The sequence below is a fragment of the Phacochoerus africanus genome, chromosome 12 (assembly GCF_016906955.1).
Source record: "Phacochoerus africanus isolate WHEZ1 chromosome 12, ROS_Pafr_v1, whole genome shotgun sequence".
NCBI classification, from domain to species: Eukaryota; Metazoa; Chordata; class Mammalia; order Artiodactyla; family Suidae; genus Phacochoerus; species Phacochoerus africanus.
The window spans coordinates 12392896-12406486 of record NC_062555.1 but is presented as its reverse complement, the minus strand read 5'-3'; the positions used below and the strand labels follow the sequence as shown (position 1 = coordinate 12406486).

The following is a 13591-nucleotide window of genomic DNA, read 5'->3' as shown; positions in this document are numbered from 1 at the left end:
ACTTCCGATTGACGTTTCAGGAACAAAGGGAAGAAACGCTGGTTGGAAAACATTATTATCTTTTTCTTTCTAATTCTTTATTGTTCAGCTTTTCCTAGGAAAGCAGAGGCTTGAGCTTCTTTTTCAGTAAGTGTAAGGGGAGCCACGTAGACTGGAAGGATCTGGTAGTCAAATCCTAATTAACCCCTAGGAAATTACTAGCAACACTCTCTTGATGCAAAATAAATTTTCAGTGAAAATTGCAGTGAAAAATGGTTCCTCTAAAGTTCAGATTCTAAATCCTTTTATTCTCAGCCATGACCCAGCCAGTCTGGTTCCTGTGCCCTATCCTTGGCTTCCTGTGAGGGTAGCATCAGTAATATGTCTGAGAAAGGTGACAGTTTGTGCTCCTGTGGATGCAGTTAATATCACTCATAATAGTTAACCTATTATGTTAAAAAGTAGTTGCTTTTATTATTATAAATGCCCTGAATTAGAATGCTAATTTAGTCAGTTTTGATAGGCTTATCTCAAGTTGTAATGCACAGGCTTTTTTTTGAAGTCATGCATACTTAACCAATTTCCTGTAGTTATAAGTGGTTAGGCATTACTTCCTGTAGAATTAGCAGTTGCTGAGTAGTTGAGTCTTTCTCCAGTCCTGCAATCCACTAATGTGATATTTAATGAGGAGACATCAGTCTGGAGAAAGGTAGTCAATATAAATCAGTGTTTACAAAGTGTGATTAACTCTGAAATATTTCATCAATGCTGTGGTCCCAGGCAGACTCTATGCTAATTACTAGAATCTGTGCATGTTTCAGGGGACTCGGAAGGACCCTGAGTATTGCAAACATGGAGCAGCAAAATTGCAATTATGCTCGGACCGTCTCTGATGACAATTTATGCATTTGGTGTGATGACCTCCCCCTTCCCAAGAGGGCAATAAACAGAATGCATTTTCATTAAGATACTAATGCACTTAATCACAAGGGGAAAGGGTTAGGAAGTAACGAAAGACCTTCAAGCACTATGTGACAGAGCTGATAGGGGAGAGAGGCTTTATTTTAAAGGCAGCTTCTTTACAAAGCTGTAGGCAGCCCCAGAGCACACCCCACACGCTGTCAGTGGCACTAATTGAAAAATTTCAAGTGAAAGTTTGGATCTTCTTTTGGCGACATCCTGATCATTTCAAATGTGTCATTACTAATGTAAATGATGTAGAGTATCACATTAAAAATGTAATTTCACAGCAGTTTATTTTTATTTATAATACTTCCATGCAGACTGAGTGTCTGGAATTCATTATGCAAGAAATGTAATAAACAAGATGACGATGGTGAGGGTGATGATGGTGACGATGGTGATGGTGATGATGATGGTGATGATGATGGTGACATAGTGATGGTAATGATGACGATGGTGAAGGTGATAACAGTGGTGATGATGATGATAATGATGAGGATAACGGTGGTGATGATGGTGATGATGATGATAACATAGTGATGATAATGATGACGATGGTGATGATGACGACGGTGAAGGTGATAACAGTGGTGATGATGACGGTGGTGATGGTGATGATGGTAATGAAGGTGATGATGATAACGATGGTGATGGTGGTGATGATGACAGTGATGATGGTGATGATGACGACGGTGATGATGATGGTGATGATGATGATAACATAGTGATGATAATGATGACGATGGTGATGATGACGACAGTGAAGGTGACAATAGTGGTGATGATGATGGGGATGATGACGACGGTGAAGGTGATAACAGTGGTGATGATGGTGACGGTGGCGGTGGTGATGATGGTAATGAAGGTGATGATGATGACGATGGTGATGATGACGACGGTGAAGGTGATAACAGTGGTGATGATGACGGTGGTGATGATGGTGATGATGATGATAGTGATGATGATGATGGTGATGATGACGACGGTGGTGATGATGGTGATGATGATGATAACATAGTGATGATAATGATGACGATGGTAATGATGACGACGGTGAAGGTGATAACAGTGGTGATGATGACGGTGGTGATGGTGATGATGGTAATGAAGGTGATGATGATAACGATGGTGATGATGGTGATGGTGGTGATGATGACAGTGATGATGGTGATGATGACGACGGTGAAGGTGATAACAGTGGTGATGATGGTGACGGTGGCGGTGGTGATGATGACCACCATCATTCGTAAACATTTCCAAGCATAGAATTGTGTTGCGAGGCTTTGGTAAGTGATGGAGCAAGAACTATGTAACTTCGGTCCCTGCCCTCAAGGAGCTAACTGCATGGTCCCAAGTTAGCCTGCTCATCATTTTTCACAGTGAGGCTTATGCTCTTCAATATCAGAAAGACAAATAGCCTGATGGATCAGAGCATTAGTAACCCACAGAAATCCAGGATAGATGAGACAGTCATACAGTTTTGATGTTTGTGTTTTTATGGAAATAACCTGCTTGAAAATTTCTTTTAGATCCTAAGATTCTGGAAGACTGCTACTCTGCATGAGTGGACTAAGCTTAATGTCTGAAAGGCTAATTTTTTTTTTTTTTGGTCTTTTGTCTATTTAGGACCACACCCATGGCATATGGAGATTCCCAGGCTAGGGGTCAAATCGGAGCTGTAGCTGCCGGCCTACACCACAGCCACAGCAACTCGGGATCTGAGCTGTGTTTGGATCCAGCTTAGGGCAATGCTGGATCCTTAACCCACTGAGCAAGGCCAGGGATTGAACCTGCATCCTCATGGATACTAGTCGGGTTTGTTAACCACTGAGCCACCACAGGAGCTGCCTGAAAGGCTAATTTTAAGCTGAATTTTTTGAAGGGCTTCACCATGTCTTCCTGTTGTTCGATGCATCTTCAGGGGTCTTAGGAGAGCCTCCAGCTTCATGATATTTGTGACATCCTCATGAATCCTACTGAGTTTTTTTGGGGGGGTGGGTAGGAGTAGCAGAGTTGGTGATGCCTTGGGGTTGGTGGTGTTGCCTGGGTCTTGCAAATCTAAAAGCTTCTTTTCTTCAAACTCTGTGTTTTAGGTAACATAGAGTACAGCTGCCCTGCCACGAATGAATGTGAAATCACAAAGCGCAGACGTAAATCCTGCCAGGCTTGCCGCTTCATGAAGTGTTTAAAAGTGGGCATGCTGAAAGAAGGTAAGGCGGCATGCTGGTGGTCCTGGGCTTTAGGCTGGGGATGGGGAAAGGGCTTGTCCAGGGAATTGCAAAAAAGGTCAGAGAAACCAAGAAACGATGGGGGTCCCAGGAGGTACCCCGAATCTGGTGGCAGAATACTCCTCCTTTACGCCTGAACTCCCTGCCCCCTCGTGGCTCACTGCTTGACATCGTCAGGAAGGGACAAGGTAGGAGATAGCTGATGTGCTGCTAAACCCACCAGGTGTGCTTGGCAGCTCTGGTTCCTTTCAGCTTTACAGCTTGCGGAGGGCAAAAGGTGAAGGGCAGCCAAGAGACTACTGTCATTGTCTTTTTGCTTTCTTCTCACGACTAGGTTTACAGAGACATCCCCCCCCCCATCTTTATCGAGGTAAAATTGACAAAATAATTGTGTCTCTTTAAGGTATATGACCTGTGCTTTCTTTGAGAACATACACATACATACGTATTGTGAAATAATCGCCACCATCAAGCCTATTAATGTATCCATTCCTTCGTATGGTTACCATTTTCTCTCTTTCTTTTTCAAAAAATTCGTCTTAGGTGTAAAGTATTCTTTTCTCATCTTATCCTCGGGACTTCGTTTCTATTATAAAGAGTTTGTAACGATGATATTAAAATTGTTGCTTTCAGTTGGGGATAAGTAACAGCAACACACGCAAGATAACAAGAATGAGCATGTGTTCTGTGCCAAACCAATTGCCTACATTCACACAGCAGGCAACTGGTAGCATCAGGAGCCGAACTCGAATGGTCAGATTCTAGAATTCACTCAATTGCCCCACCCATATCAAAGGTCCTGAAATAAGTGTGTGTTTCAGTCAGTTTAATGCAATTCACAATTTAAGAATTGTTCTCTGGGAGCCCTAGACTTAGTTTTTGGTTTATTGTCCGTGTATTTCTGGTACCTGCGTGCTTTTGTAGATGTGCCTATTACATACTGCATCCAGATTTGATTGTCTCCTTCTCTTCAGAAGATTTGCCAGAGTTTAAACCAACTATTATCATTTTACAGCGTACACAGTGGATATGCGGTAATTAACTATTTAAGTGTATTGTTTCTGTTAAGTCAGATAGTGCCTTGTTCCTGGGGTTGGCCTCATGAGACTGTATAACTCGTTGTTACTGGAGACCTCCTGTTTTTAAACGTTCAAATCCAAGTAGATCCAAGTTTATATTCTCCATGAATGAACCAGAGCTTCAGTTAGGTATGGCATTGCCAGATCTCGTAATTTTTCCTGGACTGTTCTTAGTTCAGGATTTTTACTATGAGCAATGTCTTAGAAAAATGAAAGAATCAAGTTATATTTGGATATGTGGAATTTAAGCTATATTTCTCTTGGCCACCAAAAGCTAACTCCTCCTTTGACGAGGAACAAAGACACTCTCAAAGTCTTCTCAGCTTCAACTTCGAACAAACCGTAAGCAAGCAAGTGTATAGCTTTAGAATTAAAGCCTTATGGAAAGATGACCAAGATATTTTGCCAAGTAAAAAAATAAACTAGAAAACAAATTGCCTGAGCAACATGGATGGACCCAGAGATGATCATTCTAAGTGGAGTGAGTCCGACAGAGGGAGAGACATACTGTATGATATCTCTTATATGTGGAATCTTAAAAAAAAAAAAAATAGATACAAATGAACTTAATTGCAAAGCAGAAATAGACTCAGAGACTTAGAAAACAATCTTCTGGTTTCCAAAGGGGAAAGTGTGGGGGTGGGAGGAAGGGTAAATAAGGCGTTTGAGATAAACAGGTACACACTTCTATACATAAAATAGATAAACAACAAGGACCTACTGTACAGCACAAGGAACTGTGTTCAATACGCTGTAATAACACAGGAGGGAAGAGAATCTGAAAGAGTATATATATATGCTTAACTGAATTACTTTGCTGTGCATCTGAAACTAACAGCGCTATATCAACTATATATCAATAATAAAAAAAGAGGACGAATTGCCTGTAGGATGACTGAATTTGTATATAAATATATTGTAGATACAGTATGGTTATGTTTATATGAAATAAAACACACAAATTTGTGTTTAAATAATCTATATTAACACCCATGTGGAATGAAGGTATATGCCTGGAGAAGCGGAAGGAAGGAAAGGGACTGGTATCAGTGTTACACTGGGGAGTGGAAATCAGGAGGCGGAATGCTTTTCCTTTGTGCTCTATATGGCCTTTGGCACTGTTAGGACTTTTCCACAGTTCACATCCTTCACATTTACAATTCATTTCTTAACATTTATTAAGTTCCTCTCATGTGCCAGGCACTATTCTAGGCTCCAGCGATGCACAGGCAAAAAGACAGGTATGGAGGCTTTTGCTAGGGAAAGCGGATGTGAAAAATGCCATAAGAACAACAGTTTTGACAAAGGAAAACGTATAAATAAAAATCCAACAATAACAACCCAACTGATATGACACAGTCTTTCCTTTTAGGGCGGATGGTAGTGACGCCTGCGTTTGTTGTCGTTGTGGAAAATGTTATCTTAGTAGCTGCCTTAAACCCTCCAGCAGAGTAGCAAACAAAATATATTTCAGAGTGTAACAGGTGATGGACAGTCATTTTTTGGTCTTAATTATTTTTATATTGTCACTTAGTTAAGCTGTAAAGACTCACACTAAACTTAGGCTCATTCAAGGACTTCCCTTGTGGCTCAGTAGGTTAAGGATCTGGTATTGTCACTGCTATGCGTGGGTTTGATCCCTGGCCCAGGAACTTTTGCATGCCATTGTCACCCCCCCCCTCAAAAAAAGAATATGAATGGTAGCATGTACAAATTTTTTGAAAAACACAAAACCGGAATTTTGGAGTTGAGGAATCATTTTCAAAAAGCAAATCAATTTTTAAAAAATATTATGAAAATCATCTATCAATTAATCAAACTTTGATTTGGTGTGTCCTAGATTTGGATTTCACGTTCCGAAACGAACATAAACCCTTTTAAGGAGTTGGATTTTACTGCTCTAACTTACTCACCTATTTGCCCTTCCGGGTTGAAGGAGGAAGTGGAAAACAAATTTTCCCCTAAATAATTTTCCCCATTGTGTTTTCAAGCAGGAGCCGTCTTGAAGGGTGGTTAGAGTGACTGAAGAGGTGTGAATTGTGTTTAATTAAACATTGTTGGTGAAAGTAAATGGGACGGGTGCTTATCTATAATTCACACCTCTTCAGTTGCTGTTATCAAGCCTTTAGAGGGGCTGTTTTCAAGGGAATTGCTGCTGTTGCTGATATACTCAAAAAATAATTTATTTTCCTTCACTTCCTGGTACCCCCGTTGGTGGAAAACTATCTCTGAGCCCCCTCCCCCAGATGGAGGAGAAGGAATGGTTGTGAGCAAATATGGAATACTCTTTTTTTCTTTTGCACTTAAAAAAATACAGTGAAATATTGCATTATACCCTGCATATAAATACAGAATTATGTTGGGCCATCTCCTTGGCTCAAGGCTTACCTTCTCAGCCTGGGCAGAATGATACTGTCTTAAATGTATCTTTATGGATGGAGAGGGATTGCAGTCCCACGCAGTATGTCAGAGATCATGATGTAGTAAATCTATTCAAATATAAACCTGTTCAATTCAATTACCAGTCCCTAATAAAATTTGCCGCTACAACCCCCATGTTGACCACAGCAGCCCATACAGGCTGATGGCACAGCGGGTCTGGAAATTGACAGACAAAATCTATTTAAACAAAAAACAACATTAGTTCTAGAATCTGAAATGAAATCAGATTTCAACAGCTTTGATGGGAACCTTCTTTCCTTTAACAGGTATTTTTCTTCCACTAACCCAGTGGATCTCAGATAAAATGCCGCCTGCGGGAAAGGAAGAAGTTTTCATTAAAAAAAGGGGGTTTAGAGAAAAATGAGACTTCCCCTCTTTTTAAAATAAGCCTTAATTTTATCGACGGGCATTTCTGTCGGGGGTCTAACAGGGATGTGGGGTCTAACAGGGAATCGGGGGTTTACTGGGTAAACAGCCGCCTCACCATGTAAACAGTTAAATTCCTCTGAGATTTGGTTTCTCATTAGCATCAGCATCATATCCAGACGAACTAGGTTTGGTTTTAATATTAAAATGTTTGAATCAAAAAATGGTTATCAGTTGAAGCAAAGACAGAGGTGTGGGGGAAACGACTCAATGCAAGCACATAACAAAACTGTGAGACGTGCAGTAAAAAAAAAAAAAAAAAAAATGCTAGTTTGTTCACATCCACGTGGTTGCTCCGTTCCACACCCGGAAAATCCCCTCCTCTTTTTCTCGTTTCTACTTTCCGCTAAGCCTCACGAATGATGGGCCAGCATTATTTTTTCAGCATCATACCATACTGTTTGTCAGAGAAAACCCATCTATTACAAGATATCTGGTCTCAGCATTCGCTTTTCATTTTTTCCAGGTATTGTTTATTTGAGGGAAAAAAACAAGAACTAATCAAGGGGCACCTATAAATCTGGTCAAGATTTATTTTTATTTTGATCCCTCTCCTTAGTTATTTAAAGGCTATTGCAGGACATATTGGTTCAGTTTTCTCTCTGTCAGTGGCCAACAGAGACGTTTTATGAAAGCAATAATTATTTTATTTAGGTATAGAATTCACTGATCAAAAGATTGAAGAAGGGCTTCTGGCTCTTTATGGGCATGATGGGTTTCACCTTGACCACGCAAGTATTTTTCTTTGACTCTTGCACTTGAGAGTAAGGTCTACATTTGTGTCCGCTTGTATATTTCCCGGCCAGGGCAGCCCACCTGCCATCGTAGAGACGAACACAGACCACATCTCAGTCTGGGAAAGTTACTTCATGCCAAGAAAGTGCCCTTTTTACTCTGCCTTTAACAAAACGGCTGTTGAACCTTTCTCACGTCATTTGCATCATCTGAAAAAATGGTAGTGGCAATAATAGTATTTGCAGATAAAACATCGTGACTATCCAATAAGATACTGCAAGTTAAATGCTCGGTGTACCATGTGGTCCAGAGCAAGCGCCAGATCAGTGCGAGCTCTTGTTGGAGATGGTCAGGGGGAAGCTTTAACGGCAGGGGGGGTAGATTCAAGACCTGGCTCTGCCTCCTCCTGGACCTGGGGCAAGTTATATGACCCCCAGGACTCACTTCCTTTAGACTCCTTGTTTATGAATCAAGCACTCAGTCTGTCGTCCACCAGAGGAAATGGACAAAGCACACACATTTCAAAATGTGCAGGAAGAAATAAAAGAATTCTACTAACCTCATAGGTACATTAAATTTTACTGAGGTAATTTTGATATCAGAGCATCGTGGAAAAAAATCAGAGGAGAGAAATACATTTTCGCACACTTCCCTAAGTATTAACTGAGCTTCTCCCTTGTATCTGGCAAAACATTGTGCTTTAGCTTTTAATTCTTATTTTCTCCACCACTTTGCATTGTGATTTGGGCAAGTCCATTCAACTCTGCCTCTGTTTCCATGTGTGCTGGGGAGCAGTTAGATTAAACTTTCTTTCTCATCCCTTCTATTTTAAAGCTCAATAAGTTTATTTTAAAATAATATGTCGGAGTTCCCATTGTGGCACGGTGGAGACAAATCTGACTAGTATCCCTGAGGATGCGGGTTCTCTCCTTGGCCTTGCTCAGAGTGTCAAGGATCCAGTGTTGCTGTGAGCTATGGTGTAGATCACAGATCCGGAGTTGGATCTGGAGTTGCTGCGGCTGTGGTGTAGGCTGACAGCTGTAGCTACGGTTAGACCTCTAGCCTGGGAACCTCCACATGCCACAGGTGCAGCCCAAAAAGCAAAAAATAAAAAATAAAAATAAATAAAATGATAGGTCTGTGGAAATATTGCACTGATATATAACACAGTGATCCTTGAAACTATGCTGTTGATGATCCAGAGAAAGCGCCAGATGAGTGCTATACCCATAAGTCGGAAAATATGCTAAGAACTATGATTCCACAGATGCGGCTGGTCATTGTGCTAGCTTCTAACTTTTGTCTTAACTGATTAATGAATTCTTTGGATGGTTTCCCTTTTTCTGGAAAAGCAGGAGGTATTTTAATGTTGTCAAAGTTAATAGAAGTGAGAATTGAAGGAATAGTAATTAATAGATATTTAAATACTTGGGACCTGAAGTCTTGATTATGTATCTTTGTGGTGTTTGTAAAGCTCATACTGCATATTTCTTCACGGCCCCCACCATCTCTTGTCAGTGTACTAAAGTACAGCCAGCAGAGGAGTTCCCAGTGTGGCTCAGAGGTAATGAACCGACTAGAATCCATGAGGGCGCGGGTTCGATCCCTGGCCTCGCTCACTGTGTTAAGGTTCTGGCATTGCTGTGGCTGGGGTGTAGGCTGGCAACTACAGCTCCAATTCGACCCCGAGTCTGGGAACTTCCATATGCCGTGGTTGCATCCCTAAAAAAACAAACAAACAAACAAGTCCAATCAGTAGAGTTTTATTTCTGTGGGCATCTGAAATCTCATCATAGATTGCTCTGCTGCTACCAGTGAGCGATATTTGAAGTTTTGTTGTTATATCTTTAAAATAAAAGCATCGCCATAAGTGAGAAAGGAAAAGAGTGAGTTTATACAATTTTATGTGCCTTCTAAATACTTCCTCTGGGGCAAAAATGAGATAGTAAAACAAACGAACAAATAGCATAGTTCTGTGGGTTTTTGATAACCATAGCTGCCTTTCCTATTTGGTTTGACCTCTTCAAGTTTCTATTACAGAGGTGCTCAATAGTTTCCCTCACTTTTTTATTTAAAAAGTCTTAAAAAATACCAGCTCGAAGATTCCAGGTAGGCGATTTACAGGATGCAGTAGAATTGTGAGTTTTCCTGTTCAGGGTAAAGGCAAAGTGGAGGTTGGAAATCAGCATTTGGAATAAGTTATGCAGTGTGGAAAGGGCCCAGGGTAGTTCAGTGTCCCTGTCACCTTTAAACCGCACCCAGTGAAGAAAAGTGGGACCCAGAGTTCCCGCTGTGGCTCAGTGGAAATGAATCTGTCTAGCATCCATGAGGTTGCCGGTTCCATCCCTGGCCTCACTCAGTGGGTTAAGTAAGGATCAGGTGTTGCTGAAAGCTGTGGTGTAGGTCACAGTTGTGGCTCGAATATGGCATTGCTATGGCTGTGGTATAGGCCAATGGCTATAGTTCTGATTGGACCCCTAGCCTGGGAACCTCCAGATGTCAAGAGTGCGGCTGTAAAAAGACAAAACAAAACCAAACAAAGAAGGACCCTGGCTGAGATGAGGAGCCCGAGGTTCAGAGGGTGTGGTGACTCACCCAGCTTCCCACTGCGGATCAGTGGGAGTGAGATAGAAGGTCAGGCGTGTCGTATCCCCAGGCCCATTTTGCATCTACGTCAAGCTGTGTTGCAGCCTTGGCTCAACAAGGGGTCTTTCCTGCTCCAGCTGTTGTCAGTTGCCCAGCCTCAGCCAGGCAGGCCAGTAGCACCTGGAATATTCATTGAAGGGTGGAGGAAAGGGGCAGCTGTGCTGGCAGTCCTGGGAAGCTGCAGACCTTACGGGCTTAACAAGGGGCTTGTGCCTAAGATACATGTATAGCGATATTCATAAGGAAGGGATTTTTTTCTTAGGATCCTGATCTGAGAAATCCAGGCTCTTCACCTGGAACTTAATGAGGCCACTGAAGATACAGGTGATGGTGGGGAATCTGTGAGGAAAAGTCTCTGTATGATACCTGAGCAGGTAGAATATGGGCTTGTCCTGAGTTGGAGAAGCTGTCATGTATCGGTGGCCGAGGAGGTCAGGATGGCAGGGTTTGCTGTACTGCATAGAACCATGCATTCAGGCCCATTCATTTTGGTCAAGCTGAATCAGCGAGTGTCCTAGAGGGTTCCCGAGCAAAGAACCTAACCTGAAAAAAATATGAGGATCTGAAATGATATTTCATTTTCACTTTTTTTGGTTCTCCAATATTTTAAAAGGGTCAAGCCGTCAATGCCCTGCTTACATAGCTTTTTTTTTTTTTTTTGCCAAATCATTTTAAATCCATCAAAAATCACCAGTCTTGGAGTTCCCAGGTTGGGGATCCGGCGTTGTCACTGCTGTGGCTCTGGTTACTGCTGTGGCATGGATCCAGTCCCTGGCCCAGGAACTTCTGCATTGCCAGCCTCTGTAGAATGGAAGACGCTTATCTTCGGTGGTTTCATTAATTAATGACTCACCTCATGTTTAGTAAATCTTTGAGTGGAAAAAAGAAATGGTAGGAGGGGAGAGGAGTCTTTGTCCAGAGACCCCATTTATTCTGAGCTGGCTCGTCACGTTCCCCAGGGTTTGCTTCCTGTTTCTACTGTTTCTGTTGGGAGAAGGCATCATGTGGGGACGAGAGGAGACAGAGCACAGATTATATGTTTATTCATTTAGCTGCCATGACATCTCTCCAATCAGTTAGTTGTCTTGAGCCCCCAGGATATAAAGAAGAATGATCCCAGAACCGTTTCACTGCAGCCGCAGCTTGTGTCTTGATTTATATATGGCAGTGGGAACCCCGAGTGTCCTCTGGGTTTACCCTCTCGGCAGGAGACAACAGAGAGCAACTTCTTGTCTAATTACCCTTCCGTTTCATATCTTCCATTTGACTGAAATGTTCCTTTAAGAGGTGTTGCATTTTTCCAGGTAGGGTCGCTGTAAAAAAATACAAAGCTACGCAGGCCACTTATTAACAAGCGGATTTGTTTTCGCTTCCTTAAAGACCCTGCTTAGTGCAATTTATCCTAGCAAAATATCTTTTATAAAAACCTGTGAAGAAGACATTGCCAAGGTGAATTTTTTTTTTTCCTCAAGTCTAATATCATTATGCTGCCAAGTGGAAAACAGAAATTATTGGTAGGGAAATTTGGGTTCCCACTGCCTTCAAAAAGCAGAACAAAGAGAAGGAGAAAGCTTTAATGGTATTCAAGGAAAATATTTCTGTGCTGGATGACAGTTAATAGAACTGCATTGACCTCACTGGTATTTCCTGCACTCTCTGTTGTAATATTATCCTAAGAAGCTCCCTCATTAATGCAGAGTATTAAACAAAATAAGCAATTGCAAAGAGCACCTTCTTTGTGAGCTTTGTCTTGATATTATGCCATTGGGAATATACTTAAGGCGCCACAAAAACTTACTTCATGCACAGATACTGCCTTATCAGATGGTGATTTTCTTGGTCATGCCTTGTTGACATGAAACCTGAATGGTCTTAAAATGAACAGCAGAGATTTTTGAGGGTAAGCGTGGTCTCACTCATTCGTGAGAGAGCTCAATGTGCATTAGGCTGTGCACTCTGTGCTTCAGTCGGATTCTTTTTTTTTTGTTAATCCTTCCAGTGACCTCCAGAGGTGGGTATTTCCCCATTTCAGAGAGGAAATAGAAGCTTGAAAGATTATGGTCCTTAGCAAAGTTCTCACAATGCAGGACAGAGTCTGGATTTTGGGGCAGACCTTCTGGCTGGACTGCCTATGTTCTGTATACGTTTAATACAGTAGAAATATTCGGGTATATATTTAGCATGGGATTCTTCAGAGGCTCTGAGTATTGTGAGATTCTGAGCTCTTAAAAGAGTAAACATGTTTTGAACCCAGGGCTCACCTGAGTCCTTTGAGTTCTTCATTTACTGTCCAGAAATAGAATGAACTGCATCATGAGACATGATGGAGAGAACAATTTGAAGTGTAAGAGGAGGGGTCGACATTCTAGAATATCTTGCAGGTTGGCTTCCCACTCCGAAGTTCTCGAGATCTCAGCGTAAACTTTGGAATAACTTGCCAGTTATACACTGTGTGAATAAACATCACCAACCCTCAAGCTGTTCATTTCCTGGGAGCCCTATTGCAGGCGGCCCGTGTTTTTGTCCAGCTGTGTGTCGATCTTGTTGGAATCCAAACTGGAGCCTCAAGGAACATCTTGTTTTGTGACACAGCTTTGCTCTCTGGCTCCCTTCTTTGGAAAGAACCAAATCCCTTAGAAGTTTTACTTCTGTTGAAAGGAGTGTCCTGGATGCCCTGACCTGGAGTACCATCCGCCTCTGTCGTTCGGAGGATGTGGCCGTAGCAGACCCCTGGGATGTTACAATCTTTTCTGCCTTATAAATGGGGAAAAATGAACTACTAATGTTTAAAGATGTGTCCATGATTCTGTGTATCATCCGTATGAGTCTTAGGCAGTCCCATATTCCCTGTGGACCTCCAGTTCTATAGAGCTATTTTATATTTGTATTTTTTTTTTCAAAAATAACAATGACATTAGAATTGAAGTGGACAGATCCCTTCATGTGAACTTACGAAATGCAGCACCGAGAATTGTTTGAACTGCATAAATCTCCCCTCGCTCGCCGCCTGTGTGTTAGAGAGGACGGAGGGATGGACCTCACAAGGAGCAGTTCTTTCAGCTCCCTTCCTCGTGCTTTAATTGGAATACTGTT

General features: G+C 41.8%; 1 protein-coding gene across 3 annotated transcripts in view; it reads left to right on the top strand.

Annotated features, from left to right (window-relative positions):
* The window catches only part of ESRRG (estrogen related receptor gamma), a 657829-nt gene that overhangs the window by 494740 nt on the left and 149498 nt on the right, over positions 1-13591 (top strand). For all 3 annotated transcript variants that reach the window (XM_047754864.1, XM_047754865.1, XM_047754867.1), the window contains one exon: positions 3036-3152. In XM_047754864.1, coding sequence (XP_047610820.1) covers positions 3036-3152 — 117 coding nt within the window. The remainder of the gene's footprint in view (positions 1-3035; positions 3153-13591) is intronic.